The sequence below is a fragment of the Aulonocara stuartgranti genome (genome assembly GCF_965226115.1).
Source record: "Aulonocara stuartgranti genome assembly, chromosome: 7".
Classification (NCBI taxonomy): Eukaryota; Metazoa; Chordata; class Actinopteri; order Cichliformes; family Cichlidae; genus Aulonocara; species Aulonocara stuartgranti.
Window position 1 is genome coordinate 29211513 of NC_138945.1, and position 16426 is coordinate 29227938.

At 40.9% G+C, this 16426-nt stretch overlaps 3 protein-coding genes across 6 annotated transcripts; 2 read left to right on the top strand and 1 right to left on the bottom strand.

The window, feature by feature from the left end:
* The first annotated feature begins 459 nt into the window (after nucleotides 1-459).
* On the top strand, nucleotides 460-5643 carry LOC309709883 (syntaxin-2-like). Of its 3 annotated transcripts, none has more exons than XM_082538797.1 (9): nucleotides 460-640; nucleotides 1091-1135; nucleotides 1449-1548; nucleotides 2427-2501; nucleotides 2893-2954; nucleotides 3114-3222; nucleotides 4574-4647; nucleotides 4762-4899; nucleotides 4988-5643. In XM_082538797.1, the coding sequence occupies exons 2-9, from the start codon at nucleotides 1097-1099 to the stop codon at nucleotides 5159-5161; spliced, it is 771 nt and encodes a 256-aa protein (XP_082394923.1). In that variant the 5' UTR covers nucleotides 460-640; nucleotides 1091-1096; the 3' UTR covers nucleotides 5162-5643. The 3 variants fall into 3 exon arrangements, with proteins under 3 accessions (XP_082394923.1, XP_082394922.1, XP_082394921.1); XM_082538796.1 differs by lacking the exon at nucleotides 460-640 and adding an exon at nucleotides 709-777; XM_082538795.1 differs by lacking the exon at nucleotides 460-640 and adding an exon at nucleotides 784-881.
* A 1060-nt stretch (nucleotides 5644-6703) lies between these two features.
* On the bottom strand, nucleotides 6704-8607 carry pgam2 (phosphoglycerate mutase 2 (muscle)). Its single transcript, XM_082542768.1, has 3 exons — nucleotides 8085-8607; nucleotides 7788-7968; nucleotides 6704-7184 (listed from the first exon to the last, which is right to left on the bottom strand). The coding sequence occupies exons 1-3, from the start codon at nucleotides 8499-8501 to the stop codon at nucleotides 7015-7017; spliced, it is 768 nt and encodes a 255-aa protein (XP_082398894.1). The 5' UTR covers nucleotides 8502-8607; the 3' UTR covers nucleotides 6704-7014.
* A 3245-nt stretch (nucleotides 8608-11852) lies between these two features.
* Nucleotides 11853-14752, top strand: nefla (neurofilament light chain a). Of its 2 annotated transcripts, none has more exons than XM_082539414.1 (4): nucleotides 11853-12976; nucleotides 13098-13222; nucleotides 13685-14085; nucleotides 14176-14752. In XM_082539414.1, exons 1-4 carry the CDS (start codon nucleotides 11933-11935, stop codon nucleotides 14502-14504), a joined length of 1899 nt encoding a protein of 632 aa, XP_082395540.1. In that variant the 5' UTR covers nucleotides 11853-11932; the 3' UTR covers nucleotides 14505-14752. The 2 variants fall into 2 exon arrangements, with proteins under 2 accessions (XP_082395540.1, XP_082395541.1); XM_082539415.1 differs by having other exon boundaries at nucleotides 13685-14079.
* The last annotated feature ends 1674 nt before the right edge of the window (nucleotides 14753-16426 follow it).

Here is a 16426-nt window from a genome sequence, read left to right on the forward strand (position 1 = left end):
GGATGCATTGGGGGCAGCTCAGGATGCCAAGGATACTTTGGCACGCAGACTGGAAGATTCAGGGCTCAATCCAGCGACCTTCAGATGAGTAGATGCTGTACAACACAGCACACTAACAAAAACTGAGGTTTAATTGGCATATTGGTAATTTGATAGTAGTCTGAATTCCATTGAATATGGTTGGAGACCTGAGTCTGGAACAAGTAAAGCCTCAGAGTCCTAATCAGATGACATTAGCTGAATTTTATTCTGATAGCTGAAACTATTCTGTGTACAGTATGTATTTAGTATTTAGTATTTAGTATTTATTTATTTATTGTCATTGTCAAGAACACATTCCGGTGTGATTTGAGTAATTGTTGAAGGAAAAAAAAGACCTGCCCATTAAAACCAGTTAGCTAGGGCTTGTTACCAAACATTTGTAGAGGTGTTTGTGGGTATTGGGCAATTACAAGCTATGCCCTGGCTGCAGTTAACCGCACAGCATACAGTATGTTAGCACTGGGATTCGTACTGGTTAACTCCCGTGTAGGAAAAGCCTTTCAATCCCCTAAATCTCACTCCCTGGTATAGTTCTAATGCTAAGTCTCGGTGAACTACAGTAAACAGACGGCAGGTGCATCACTCCCACACCTGCTCCGTAAGTACAGTACCTTTAGCCGCAGGACAGGCTCTTTGTTTGCTTTGTTGTGACGGTAACGCGCCTGCGTACCAGCGCACTTTATTACACAGGTGAGCTCATCGAGCTGTGCTAACAAGAGGAAGGGCAGAGAGCAGGTGAGGCCGAGCCTTATCGCCAATACCGAAAGTAACAGTATTACGAGGGATTCTTCTTTTTGTCGTTGTAGTCACCGTAATGCCGACCGTGTGTTAGCCGTTTGGTAGGTTTTTAAAAGATTTTTAAAGTGAAAAGACTTTCTCGGAAAAAAGCCTACATCCAGTTTGTCTCGCTTATACCAGCAGCGCGCTTTGTGTTTTGTTTTTTAGTATTAGATATTAATGCTAAAACATTCAAGGGATTTTCCCTGTAAAGGTGGTGTTTTTCAGATCTCTTTAACGGACTAATGTCATTTTTCCTCACCTGTAAAAGGACGAAATGACGGCCACGAAAGACATGGAGGATTTTTTCAAAACGGTAAACATGACACAGCTTTGAGCTACGCTGTTCTTTCTGAAATAGCTCAAATTTCATATGTACAATATTTTAAAGGCAATACTTAATACATAGGTTAACTGTCATAGACTGTGTAATTACATTTAAATGTGTAATTTCTGGCAGGGGTTGTCTGATAAACGTGTGTTCATTTTGCTAGAAATGTGTTAGCCTCACAAAAGCAAAGTACCATGTGTGCTGTCAGACCAGTTCCCACCACCATACCCCATATAATATTTTCATGTTGTGTGTTCCAAGCTGTGTAACAGTAGTGTTTGCATCCATGCATGTGTAGGTGGGGGAGGTGAGAGGCCTCATTGAAAAAATCTCCTGTCAAGCAGAGGATGTGGGGAGAAGACAAGCTGCCATCCTTGCGTTTCCGAGTCAAGACAAGAGTAAGTGCTGATTTTTATTTTTATTTTCAAAAAGAAGCAAGGACAAAAGTGAATTCTTTGTTGTTATGCTGAAGCATTCAAACGGTCTCAAATTCTCCTTGTCACACAACAGCAACAAGAAACACACACAACAAAGAGTCTAAACAGCCTTTGACAAACACACCTGAAGCTGTTTGTACAGCAACAGACTTGGTAAATGTTACACAGATCAACATGCTTAGGAAGTTTAGATATAGCTTCAAAATCTGCATATACTCACACACATATACACCCACAGATGGAGATAATAACAGTGTAGCGTGCAAAAGGTCACTAGGTACCTCAAATTAAACCGTCTCCAGCTTGTGGTGGTATTCTTTACACACCGTTATTAAGAAATGACTTGTTGTGCTTATAGCAGCGGTGCATTTTGTAGTTTATTTTTGAGTAGACAATATTAATACTCAAAAATGCAATTTCACTGGCCTCTCTAAGATGCTCTTTTTATTCCTACTCATGTTACTGACCCAGTGTCAGTTCCCCAGCTCTTTCTTCTTAGTACCACTTACCTTTTATTTAACTTTTTTTAACATTTTCTTGTCCTATCCCAATTTTGAGACATTTGAGACATAAAATGAGTAATGTTTATTTTAAATTGTACATTTTCTATTATAAATAAAATATGTTTATCAGATTTGCTGATCAATGCATTCTGTTTTTATTCACATTTTGTACAACATACCAACTGTTTTTAAAATTGCAGATATAATATGAACATCACAAAAGCACTATATATAAAACTTAATCCTTTTTGACACCCGTGGTGTCTGTCTGTGGTGATATTCACCACACACAGTAGTTATTTCCTCTGTGGACTGAACTTGTTTTGTTCTTCCCAGGAAACAAAGATGAGCTGGAGTTGCTGAACAATGAGACCAAGAAGAATGCTAAGTTAATCAAAGCAAGGCTAAAATGTAGGTGGACACATTTTTTTGTAAAGCACTGCAAAATTAGCTTTTATGCAGTGTAAGTTTTTGGCATGCTTCAGTGCAGTTAGATAAAATTTATCATTTTTTTTATATGAATAATGCATATTTAGCTGTGTTGTTATTGTTTAATATAATGAAATGGGGAGGATCAGTGCAGCTGAGTTCCTCATACAGTGGGAATAGTTTGTAACACAGGATTTGACTTGTAAATGTGTAAAAAGGAAGTGTGGTGTAGCCCACTCAACATGCCTTTTGTAAACAAGCTGACAACAACACTGAGCTCTTTACTGTAACTACAGAAAAGGACTGTGACATAGCAGACTTTGTTTAGTTTTCACTTGGTCCTGTATTCATGTTAGATCGGATTGTTTTTCAGCAATGCAGAAGCCTGGGGATGAGACCGGAGCTACAGTAGCCCAACGTATTAGGAATAACCAGGTGTGCAAGTAGTTTTATTTCCTGTCACAAACCAGGTGCAAGATGATTGTCTGACACTCCTTTGCAGTTTCAAACACGCCCGACAAAATTACTCCTGACAGAGGTCTCTTTATTGACATTTGAATTGATTCACTTCGTTCTCTGGCTCTCTTTCAACAGCACTCGTACTTGACTCGGTGGTTTGCTGAAGTCATGAAGGGTTACCATGAGGCACAAATTTCCTTCAGAGAAAAATGCAAGGCAAAAATTCAGAGACAGCTGGAGATTGGTAAGTTGCCAAATCTAAAAGGGAGCACTTGTCCCTCCTCACCCTCACGTCAGGTTGTGTAAATGGATTTTATTTCATACACCAGTCCATACTGCATTGAATGGAGGGCGCTTCTGCCAATGCTTTACTAGCAGGAAAACCTACACTAGTGTAAGTCACTGTGAGGGTGTTTGCATAGTAATAGCACTTTGGATAATAAGCTGGTGTCATTTTGGAGCAGCAATTTACAGTCTACAGTTTATGGTCAGCGCTCTATTGTAAATAAGTGTCAGGTTCATTGTTCTTTCTCATGACTCACTACTTCACAGTATTATAACCAGCTTTCTATTATACGTCATGTTCACAGTTTTCTTTTTCTCCTTTTGTAGTCTGAAGTTATTTTGTACATTTAAACAGTACATTTAAACTTTCAATTCCTGTTAAAAACAGTGCTGCCTTACAGTTTACATGCACTCACAAACTACTTTATTAGATACACTTTATTATTATCTAATAAAGAGACTGGACTAACTTTCACCTTAATTCTTCATGGCTGCCAGCCCATCACATTCAAGGTTCTATGTGTTCTACATTCAGAGATGTTTTTCTGCATGTTGTAATGAGAATGATAATTTGAGTTACTGTTGCGTTCCTATCAGCTTGAAGCAGTCTGGCCATTGCCTCTGTCCTCAGGCATCAACAAGGCATTTTTGCCCAGAAAACTCATGGGGTATTTTTTTGGCCTATTCCCTAAAAAAACCCTAGAGATGGCTGTGTGGGAAAATCTCAGTAGATCAACATGGTCACCTTGTCCATGTCTGCATGTCTAAATGCATGCACTGCGTTGCCATGTGATTGGCTGAATAAAGAGTTATGTTAAAAAGATGTTGAATAGGTGTACCTATAAAGGTGGCAGATATGCTATGGTAATTGCCAGTATGTTAATGCCATTAAATTTGATTTTTTTTCCTTCAAATCTGCAATTAATATTGTACTAAGCAGCTGGCAGGGTGAACCTCTGTTTAATAAGCACTCATACACGCGGTTCCCCATGATGACATCTAGAATAGTTACAGGGTGCAGTGTATCTGTGAAAACTGCTTTTAAGTGTAGTACTTAAGCTGCTCCACAGTACGATACACTGTAATTTAAATGTGCAGTAGTACGTTTAGTAAACAGACTAATGTAAATCATTATAGCAGTAAGTAGAAGTTGAGGTGTAATTGCACCATCCTGTGGTGACTATCTAACTGGCATCCTTGGCAGCACAAAATAAGTCTTGGTCTTTGTCTGTTATTTATTTAGTTGTTGTTCAATAAATTAAGTTCCACAAACATGATGAAACTTATTTAGTATCTTTTGTTACTTTCAGTGAATAAAAGCACTACAGGTAAAGAGTTGGAGGAGATGTTGGAACGTGACAATCTTGCCATCTTCATATCTGATGTGAGTGGAATCCAACATCTTTTTTGGGGGGGTTACTCAGATAAGCAGTTTTTGTAGGTTTGAAGCCATTTATATGATAATTCAAACACAGCTTGAGCATTTTCTCTTTCGCAGATCACCTCTGACAGTCAGATTTCCAGCCAGGCTTTGACTGAGATTGAACTTCGCCATCAGGAAATCCTCTGCCTCGAGTCCAGCATTAAAGATCTGCACGAGATATTTGTTGACACTGCCATGATGCTGGAACTCCAGGTAAAACAAGCTACCTCGCGTGGGAATGTTTAATGAAGATTAATGTAACATATTTGTGAATGACATTCATGTTTTTTTCTTCTCCCAGGGCGAGTTAATCAACAACATAGAAAGAAATGTCACAACTGCTGCAGAGTATGTAGACAGATCAAAGGAAGAAACAAGCAGAGCTGTTGACTACAAGAAGAATCCTTATAAGATAACATTTCTGCCGAACTTCATGAAGTCCCTCAAGAAAAATAGTGCCCCTGATCCTGTGTGAACAGTGACTACACCAAATGTCCTGGTGTGCATTGAAGTCAGTTTTATCTGATTTATGTTGCCTGTGTGCCCCTCAGGCTCCTTTCTAAAGGATTTTGATGACGCTGTTGTTTTAATGAAAAGAATTCATTTGATAATAGTAAAACGATTCTGTGGACAAGGCAGCAGCTTCCTAACACCACCTTCAGTCAGTGTATTTAGATTCCTAGTCCTCAGGGTTTAGGTTTTAGAAATGGCAAAACAGCCCCTTTTATGTTTTCCTTCAGTCTCTTATTTAGCCAGTAGGTGTCATGACAACACTACAGTGTTCCTTCTCTATTTGCTGCCCTTTAAAACTATGGTGCTGCATATTGTGTTGTTTTGTTTTTTTAATGTTTGTTTTTTAATGGTTTAATATAACACTGTGTTAAAGTGAGAAAAAATGTCTGTAAACTGACCACGCCGATCTCAAAATAAACCTGTGAGGAATGGTGCGGTACTTAATTCATGGGTCTTGTATTATGATAGCACAAATGAAAGAGGAGAAGGGATTGCTTTGATGATTGAAGGCAGAACACAGGCAAAATCATATTTATAATGTAAGTGAAGGTCAACTTTAAGTTGATTTGGTTCAGCTAAAAAGCTATATGTTGTTTTTAGTGCGCACAGTGGCGATCCATATTATGGGCAATAGTAGCAGAAACATTCATTCAGAAACATTTGGATGACTGATTAGAAGGTTAGGATTTCAAGCTTCCCTGTACCGTAATGTTAAGCACTCAGCCTTCTCTTTAGCAGCACTCCATACTCTGACCTCAGTTTGCTAACAAGATGAGAATGTGCGACAATCAAAAAGAATGTTACTGTGGTGTAACTTTGTGAAAAAAAACAAAGGCTTGCATTAGAATGCTGTCGCAGGCCTGAAGAATTTCTCCTCACATAAAATCACTTCAAGGGGACAACTAAACAGTCTGGATGTACTTGCAGGAAGATGACAAAGCGTCTTGTGCTATTAAGCCATGAAAACAACTTGTACAGGGATGAACCATTCTTCCAAAGGTTGTCTTGGTTGGGGAATAAATTTGCATTAATTTTCAATAACACTTTGTCAAAAGGGACAAGTCCACCCAAAACCTTCAAGAAAAATCTGGAAATGTCTGCATTTATGTTTCTCCCAATGACTGCAGTCACTTGTCTGTACTGACTCTTACCTGGGCCTTAAGTTCAATAGGTACCTGTTTAAAATTATTGCGTGTGTTCGTTTTTCAGTGAGATCTGACTGGAGTGGAGGATGAGCAAGCATATTCCTGCATTATGGGAGTGCTGCCAGGTTGAACCCATTGACTTATCCATTAGGCTGCGTTTCTCGCCCTCTTCCCCCCTCCTCCCCTCGCTACAGCTCCTGGATAAGATTTCACAGCACCTTTAGCACTTTGCTGAAAGCTCGGATTTTCAAACAGGGAGGGAAGAAGGATGGGAGATAAGGATGACGATGTAATTTAAAGACACAAAAAGAGAAAAGAGGTGCAAGAAGATAAGGAAGACAATGAAACTGATACAGCACTACATAAAAAGATGGTTTCTTTATTGGTTGCGCCAGGTTGGCGAGGGCCCACAAAATAGGGCTTGGCCACAAAGGACTGAGTGGTGTGTGATGACATCAAATGTTAGGCCCTGCAGTTTTGCTTTGAAAGGTTATCCCTGTGTTTGTCATTTAAGCAAACAGTAAACTAATGGGCTGAAAGTGGCCTGTCTCCAAAAGAACCATTAAACGTTTCCCCAGTTGGAATGGACAACAAGGATCTACTAATAGATTAGAGGAAAAGGTTGAAGGTGGGTAACAGTCTCTTTTTCTGCCTCTACAAGGAGTCTGGCTTATTTCTTCGCTTTGCCCTGGGCAGCTACAGCCTCCATGGCCTTCTTTACAGTTTCCTCATCACCGAGGAAAGACATGGGCTTAATGGGCTTCAGGTTGGCATCCAACTCATACACAATTGGGATTCCCGTGGGAAGGTTCAGCTCCATGATGGCTGCATCAGACATACCTGGTGATGCAAGCAGACAGAGTAGATGAAGACATGCGGAGATCAGCATCAGAGGGTACAATACACTGTACTGTAAGTCTGTTAGAATCCCAGCAACATAGACAGGACAACAGATGGGCAACAGAAAAAAAAAAAAGTAAAGCATGTTTTCTTTATATCTCAGTGTATTTTAAGTTCCCTCAGATCTGCCTCTGTCTTTCAACACTGGACCTGCCACTCCTATCTGACATTTACTATTGCCCTTGAAGCTCTTTAAAACCCTTATCCGTCTCTGGGCTGCTCCTTGAAAAAGTACAACCTTTCTACATAAAGGTCGTGACTGTAATGGGAACCAAGCTCATGACCCCTCTACCCTGTCCCTGAGATCTGGTGTGAGCCTCTGCTGCTATTTATAGACAATCCACAACTCTTGTCTGTATGTGTGTAAAGTCTGTGTAAGTGTGTGACACTGGCTATTCAGGTCAACTTTCTGCAGAACTCTTTGGCTATCATGAAAGAATTTCACTGTTAAGTGTTCTGCAGTTTCATTTTTTAAGTCACTCTATCTACTGTGTCCGACCTTCTCATTCTTTTCTTTTTGTAAACTTTGTCCACAGTGCTTACCCTCTAAGTGCTTGACAATGCCACGGAGGCTGTTCCCATGGGCAGCAATGATGACATTCTTCCCAGCTTTGATTTCAGGAACAATGACTTCATTCCAGAAAGGCAGAGCGCGGGCAATGGTATCTTTAAGTGACTCACATGTGGGCAGCTCACCAGGCTTCAAGCCTTTGTAGCGCCGAGACTGGAGGCAAAAACAACACCGCAAAGTACAAAAGCTTAATAACTGACAGCACTCTCAAGCAAATTCTGGAGCAAAGTAGCTTAGCTTAAAGCTAAGCTACTTTGCATTTGTCTCACCTCGCTGATGATTTTGTGATAAGGGTGGTCCTTATCCATGGGGGGAGGTGGGATGTCAAAGGAACGACGCCAGATCTTCACCTGCTCTTCACCGTGCTTTTCAGCCGTCTCGGCCTTGTTGAGCCCAGTGAGGCCTCCGTAGTGGCGCTCATTCAGACGCCAGGTACGAATCACAGGCAGCCACATCTGGTCTGTGCCCTCCATGATGGTCCACAGGGTCTTGATGGCACGTTTCAGGACAGAGGTGTAGCACACATCAAACTTCATGCCTGCCTCCTTGATAGCCTGGGCACCACGCTTGGCCTCCTCCACTCCCTTTTCACTGAGGTCAGCATCGAACCAGCCACAGAAGCGGTTCTCTTGGTTCCAGGCGCTCTCGCCGTGGCGGACAATAACCAAACGATGGGCGGCAGCCATGCTTAATACTATTTCCCTAGATTTTTACTTAAACCAGACACAGAGCCCTCAGCCCTCCTAAGTTGTGGACACTCACACACACTCTGGCTGACCAACAGTAAGCCCAAGGCAGCATACCACACCCTTTTTATAGCAACCTGGATCATGGCAATGCCTAGCAGACAGGCCTTCTTTACTTTCCCCCTGTGAGAGGCCTTCATACTCTGATGGACACACTGGGAGGACCAATAGAACCAGGCCTCTATCCTGGGACATGTGGTGTCTGGGAAGGCCAGAGGTCAGATACTGATCCAGAATAGCAACATGACTTTTAAACTGACATCTGTGCAAGAAAAGTGTAAAGATCAGAGTTGGAACCTCATGCTCAGATGAAGCATTTCCTCACTCTTCAACTCACTGCACAGTGAAGATTTTGTATGTTTAGTAAATATTTGTCCACAGGGCATTTGTTGTGTAGGCATAACAGTGACTATATGACTCATGTAGGTCCTCTGTGTTCCACTATGGCTGGAGAAATTCCATTTTCAGTGTGTCACTAAACAGCTGCATACAGTAGCTGCCAGTGCCAGCAGAAAAAATAAATAAATTAATTAATTAATTAAAAAAAAATACATATATATATATATATATATATATATATATATATATATATATATATATATATATGGTGCAACATAAAGACATTATCAAGTCAGTGTAAAATCTGAAATCAGGGTAATATATAAGGTGTTATTTCAATTAATCACCTCTAGGAGCTGCTCTAATATCATGTCGATTATGTTTACCATTGTATTACATGAAACTTGTTTTTATGAGATAAAAACACCACATAAAAAAACTTTGTGAATTACAGTTAGAATATTTTAGGGGTATGTTGAAAACAGAATGAGTTACGAATCCAATAATCCACTTTTCTCCATATGATAGAAAATTGTCACCATCTCTGCTGCATGCTTTGATTAAAACTTAATCACTTTGTATCCTTAGTCTTAAATAGAAAAAGGCCTGGCGCTCCACCAAAGTGAACCTATGACATATGCTACTGAGACAACATTTTTAGTATTTTTCATTAAATTTAATGCTGGGAAGAGAAAATACACTGACAGACAAAGAGCTGACAAAGCAGGGGCATTGAGCTGCAGAGCTAACAGGAAAAGTAGATGCCTTGTGTCCTGAACAATCAAATTTATGATCCAGAGGAAATACAATAATCCAAAAATAGAATATTAATGGAACTCCAGGCATGAAGCCAACCTGCATCATGTGATCATGACATTGAGATTTTCTTCTATACAGAATATAAACTAATGAGAAGGACTGTGACAAGGAAGAAGAAAAGTCACTATTTTTTTTTTTCATTTTTATGGCTAGTACAAGATGTTTAACAGAGAATGATGAGTAGTCTTTCAACGAAAAATTCTCTGTGTGCTGCCTACCATCAAAAAACTGTCTGATAAGTCTTGCAGAATGGAAAAAGTTAAGTTGGAAAATAAATATAATATAAATACTTGCATTTAACAAATACACAATTGGTTATTATGTTAATTTAAGTTGTGTCTGGTGGTGGCTGGATAGATGAATGGATGGTATTTTTGGCCCTCTGGTGGTCAAGCTGGACTAATGCATCTTATTAGTTTATTTCACCAAGACAGCAGATGCTATCATGGATCACAAAATTGTTGCTCTAATCAGAAGTATGATGCTGGCATCGTTTTTTGTAAAATGCTAGCAATGTTGAGTGCGATAATACTGTCGTCTTCACATGTAGGCCGAGCTTTTATGTTAGTCAGCATCGTGAAGGCAAGAAGTACCAACCTGGAAATTAGCGCTGTAAGTGATCTAATGTGCTTGGGAAGAGAAGTTAATGATCTACTTTCTCTGTTTTATTTCCCCAGGTCCTGTAAGCGCCTTGTCTGCCAGAAATCGCCCCGATGCAGATTGTCATACTGCTGTTACGGTGGGAAAAAAAAGTGTACACAAGGGAGTTTATGTGATCACAACTGTTACGATGACTCAGCCAGCAGCGCAGCCTATGCAGCTCCCACAGAAGCCCCCCCACCTCCCACCACCTACCTCCTTTTTATTTGGGCACAGCACTGCCTATAGGCACCAGGGGCATTTGCTGCAAAGGCAAAGAACACCAGCCATACATGCTGTAGAGCTTTCCCATATACGACAATAGACAACTACACAAAACTGCACAATTCATGCTGCAAAACACTGCAATGCACTTCACTTATTCATAAAGCTGGAAAGAAAAATGAATCTTTGAACGGAAACTCTTTACTTCACACGCACACACACACATACACACACACACACACACGCACGCACGCACACACACACACACGCCATATATAGCAGTATGGATATGTTTTCTCCTGTTTCAAATCATGAGGGCAACACAATATGTAACTAGTCACTGAATATTTTAAATATCTTGTGTCGCTGTTATGGGCAATATGATGCTCTTGAGAATATTTGTTCTATATATATATAGCAGAAGGGGTATTTGGGTGAACACACAATTTTCAACTTCTGCAGAAAATGAAATCACAGTAAATATTCTTTAACTAAAGGATCAAAGAAGAGTATTAAACACACCCTGCATGTAAAAATTAATAACCTTTAACAGCAGACAGTTGAGAAACCAGTTGAGAAAAATGAAAATCAATTATGGTATTTTTGCAAGCTTTGCTATACCTGTTGATACCATTGATACATGTTGTATTTATTTATAGTTCAGACATTGTTTTAGCTGCACATTAACCCACTCTAAGTCATGCCTTTAATAGTGTTATGCCATCTGTTTGGGTGGGATTTTTATCATTGCAGGTGTTGAGGCCATGGCTGTAGTTCTGCTCCCCACCACACACAGAGATGCTGTGTCATGATTGTAAAATGAGGACACCCCGGCCCCACCCTCACCCTTTTTTCTGCAGTGAGTGAGGAGACAGAAAATGTGTTTGAGTGATATTTTGTCATTTTTACAACATAAAATTACTGTAAAAACTGTACAGTTTCTTAAAAAGATCAGGTTATGTGTTTAAAACTGGCCATGTGATAGACTTTTTTAAAGTTTTGCTGTAGTCTTAAAAATTACTGTAAAAAGCTGTTTTTATATTCTAGTTTATTTAGAAACTGTTTTTCTTCCTCTCTGCTTTTAACCCTTGCTCATTTCCCTCCTCCGTGTATTCCCATGGCTCATATCTTTCTCATTTCTTGCCATTGCAGTGTAAACCTATCAAGCCTTCATTGTCAGAGGGTGCAGAAAGTGCTTGCGTCAGCCCCCACCTTCCAGCTATAAAAGCGCAGGCTGCTGCAGCAGCAAGCAAGCAGTCAAGACTTAAACCCAAGCCCTTCGCACTCCTCCACACGCACACATACAGCAAGAGGAGAGGAAGAGCAACTTTTCCTCCCAACACTCAACCATGAGTAGCATCGGATATGACCCTTACTACTCCACCTCATCATACAGACGCTATTTTGCCGAGCCTCCTGCACGTGTGGTGGTGACTAGAGGGAGGACCCTCTCTGGCTTCTCTACTCATGCATCCCCACTGTCTTCCTCCCGTCTGCAGTACTCCTCCCCTGGCCGTGTGCTCTACTCTTCTTCCTCACCAGCTTCTTCCCTGGAGCTGGAACTCAGCCAAGCGGCCCAGATCAGCTCCGAGTTTCGGGCTGTACGCACACAAGAGCGCAGCCAGCTGCAGGACCTTAATGACCGTTTTGCCGGTTTCATCGAGAGAGTGCGTGAGCTGGAGCAGCAGAACCGTGCCTTGGAGGCAGAACTGCTGCTGCTGAGGCAAAGGCACTCTGAGCCGTCCCGCCTGAGAGCTCTGTATGAGCAAGAGGCCCGGTCCCTGAGAGCAGCTGTGGATGAAGCTAGGGCAGAACAACAGGCTGTCCTAAGTCAGAGAGAGAGGCTGGAGCAAACCCTGAGTGCTCTGCAGGGTCGATATGAGCAGGAGGTGTTGGCTCGTGAAGAAGCTGAGGGCAAGCTGATGGAGGCTCGTCGGGAGGCCGACGAGGTTACCTTAGCAAAGGCTGAGCTGGAGAAAAGTGTGGAAATCCTGCTGGACGAGCTGGCCTTCCTCAAGAGGATTCATGAGGGTGAAGTGGTTGAACTTCAGGCCCAAGTCCAGCTGGGTGTGCAGGTGGCTGTGGAATCTGAGGCTGCCGCTCCAGACCTCTCTGGGGCTCTCAGGGATATCCGGTCCCAGTATGAAAGGCTGGCTGCCAGGAACATGCAGGCAGCTGAGGAGTGGTTCAGAAGCAAGGTAGGCTCCCTGACTGAAACTGTGGCCCAGCACACTGATGCTGTGAGAAATTCCAAGGACGAAGCAGGAGAGTACCGACGCCAGCTACAAGCCCGCATACTGGAAATCGATGCATGCAGAGGCCTCAATGGATCCCTGGAAAAACAGCTGCATGACATGGAGGAGAAACAGAGTGCAGAGATAGCAGCTATGCAGGTCTGTAAATGTCGTCCAGATCTTTGAAGTATGTTACTTATGGTTTTCATTTGATCCTGCAGTATGTTATTTCCCTTTGTCTCATTGTATAAAATAACACTTAACTTTGATTTTTCTTTAGGATACCATTGCAGAACTGGAGAGTGAGCTGAGGGGCACTAAACAGGAAATGGCCCGCTACCTGAAGGAGTACCAGGACCTTCTGAATGTCAAGATGGCTCTGGACATCGAGATTGCTGCATACAGGTAATGGGTGAAACAGGGAGTGAGTCTGATAAATGATAAAGGGTTTATTTTTAGCGTTGCAAAATTATATAGAAACTCCTATTTAGAGGCACCTAGGAAACTGATGCTTTTGGATTTGTATCAGAGTCAGTGAAGTTTTTTTTTACATTTAATGTCTGAGACATGCAGGGGCGTAATTTCCAGGGGGGTTATGACCCCCCAATAATCAGACCCAACCAAAAACCCCTCCCAATAAAATTATGAATTGTCTTGCATAAATAGGCTGTTGATTTTCTTTACTCGTTTCAGTTATTACCAGCAAAATAGTTTAATCATCTCAGAATTTGCCCAGATTTATTTATTTATTTAGACAGAGATCCTGACAATATAATTCTAAGAGTAAATAAATGACCACTTACTGTTACATTTAAGACCCATGCTTTTAACTGATCTCCCATCCTTTCTTTTCATTGTTTGACGCAGGAAGCTCCTGGAAGGGGAGGAGTCTCGCTTCAGTGTAGGTATGGCTGGGGGAGTGTCTCCGTTGTACAGCCACAGTTTGTCAGCACCCTCTTTCGCTAGGCCCGTCTTCTCCAGCCTGAGCTCTGGCACCTCCTACCTGATGACCTCACGCCTGCTCAGCTCCAGTGTCAGCACCACTGAAGGCATCATCTCTGCCAGCCACGCCCAGCAAGCAGAGGCCAGCCCACCTGGTGAGGAGGAGGTGGAAGAGGAGGAAAAGGAGGAAGAGGAAGCTAATGAAGAAGAGGTGGGAGAAGAAACAGAGGAGAAAAAGGATGAAGAGGAAGAGGAAGGTGAGGAGGAGGGTGAGAAAGAAGATGAAGCTAAGGAAGTAGAGGAAGAGGATAAGGAAGAAGGCGAGGGTTGGTTTAACTTGCTCAGTCATGTTCTATCAGTCAAATAAATATCAATTATTAGTGTCATGGTAACTAAATTGTCATCTCTTGATTCAGGTGGTGATGAAGAGGAGCAAAAGGAAGATGCAGCAGAAGCTGTCAAAGATGAAGGAGAGAAAGAGGGAAAAGATGAAGGGGAGGAAACTGAAGCACAAGAGGAGGCAAAAGCAGAAGGAGCTGATGACAAAGAAGATGATACAAAAGATGAAGCACAAGAGCAGGAGGAAGTTCAAAAGAGTGAGGAGAAAGAAGATAAAGCTGATGACAAAGACGTGAAAGCTGTTCCAAAAAAAGATGACAAAGCCGAAGTAAAAAAGGAGAAAGTTGAAGAGAAAGCTGCCCAACCTGAGCCAGCTGAAGAGAAGAGCACAAAGGATAAAAAGTAAACCGTTATGGTCAAGACTGTCCACAAAAAAACTGCAGCTTAAAGACAGGTAGAGGCAACAGTGCTGTCCTCTTAGATCTGCTTGTTAACATGGTGCTCAATAACACAGTCCAACAGCCATTTAAAGCAACAAATCAAGGTTAAATGCTTACCAATGTTCCGAATAGCCCATAAAGGTCTTGTTGCACAGTTCTGAGCGAATGTAATAGTGTATGTGTGTGAGAGTTCTGGTGGGTAAATAAATTATTCTTAAAGCCGTGCATCTCACTGATTTTGAGCCCTGATTTAAAGATTATGCTGACATGCATACAGATTTATGATATAGTCCTCATAGGCACTTGGAAATGTAGAGACATGTGTTGATTTATTATTTCCTTAACAGGCAGAGAGGTGAGCAGCCCAATCACTTACCACACACACACTGACAAATACAGACATTTAGAGTCACAACATTGCCTCTAAGATAATTGCTATCCTGCTGTGTTATAAACACTGTCACAAAAGATCCTGCTGTAGTTCAAGATTGATTTTGAACATCAAAGAATGTGGCTTAAAAAACCATAATCTTCATCTTACAAATAAAAAACTGTTTAGTAGTAAAATCAGATTAAAACTTTCATCTTCTATACTGTCTGAGATCACTTGCTGCTCACCATATACTGGGTTACAGAGCAAGTTTGTAACTTTTGAATGTTGCCAGGATCTATAGTGAGTATCTAAACTCATTGTGTAGTTTACTCAAAGTATCACATATTGCCTCTTTAAGAATAACATCCAATGATAGTCACTAGCCTAGTCCTTCAAAGATCTGAGATCATTATGCATTGGAATGAAGGGGAAATGACAAATGAATATGAGGAAGAAAAGAAGCATCAATGGGTGCGAAGTATTCATCTTTATTAAGCTAAGGTAATATGCTCAGTATGTTATGTATGTATCAGAAATATCACAGAAATATATGCTGGCATTTACACATAGCTAAATTTCATTTACCACATTACAACTGTTTAACAGCAATGAAGAACTGAAAAGAAAATCATCCCAATAACATCAAAAACGTGTTCCTCATGTCACCAATTACATTAAAGCATTGTGATCTAATTGAATTCCCTACAGAAGGAATTGAGAGTAGTGAAGTTCAGAGCATTAAAAGGCATGTTTTCAGACTATAACAGAGATATTTTTGGTGTTTATGGATAGTTACCACCTTCACCTGCTGAATCATTTGAATTGTGATTTAAGGGGTGGAGTTTGCTGACACAGGCTGCTGTTGTTGGTAGACTGGGAGTCACTGAACTGGAAATGTCGCCAATGTTTGTGATGTGAGTGCCTTGTAGGGCATTTTAGGTTTATTAGCATTGATTACTACCATTGATTAGCAGCAGGAGTGACAAAAGTACTGACTTTCTTTATTTAAGTAGAAGTACAGATGCCTTTACTCCAGTAAAAGTTGTAGTACTGAAGTGACTTTCTTACTCAAGTAAAAGCAAAAAAAAGTACAGGCTCTGAATTTACTAACAATGGAAAAAGTAGCTACACAATTCTACTAGCCATTTTTGTACAAATGTAACTGAACCTTGTGCTATATTAATATAATAATAATTAAATATTAGTATATGAGAATATAGAAATTATTAACATTTTAACGTTCTAATTTCAATCAAACTGCTGTGTTTGAATCTATTATACAGGGCACATGCAGTGAACGAAAATTTAAAACAAAAATGCTATTTTCTGTCACCTACGTTGCAGACGAGGACTTTCCCTCCACACCTAAACAGTAAAACAAGGCAGGGGTTAAAGTGGGTGGGATTCAGCAGGTCGGGAAACCCCGTGTAGTGATCTGTGTACTGGATCAGCATGGGGAAAATAATCACAACTCACAATAATTTCTAATATAAGCTTCAGTAGATATTCTTGGTG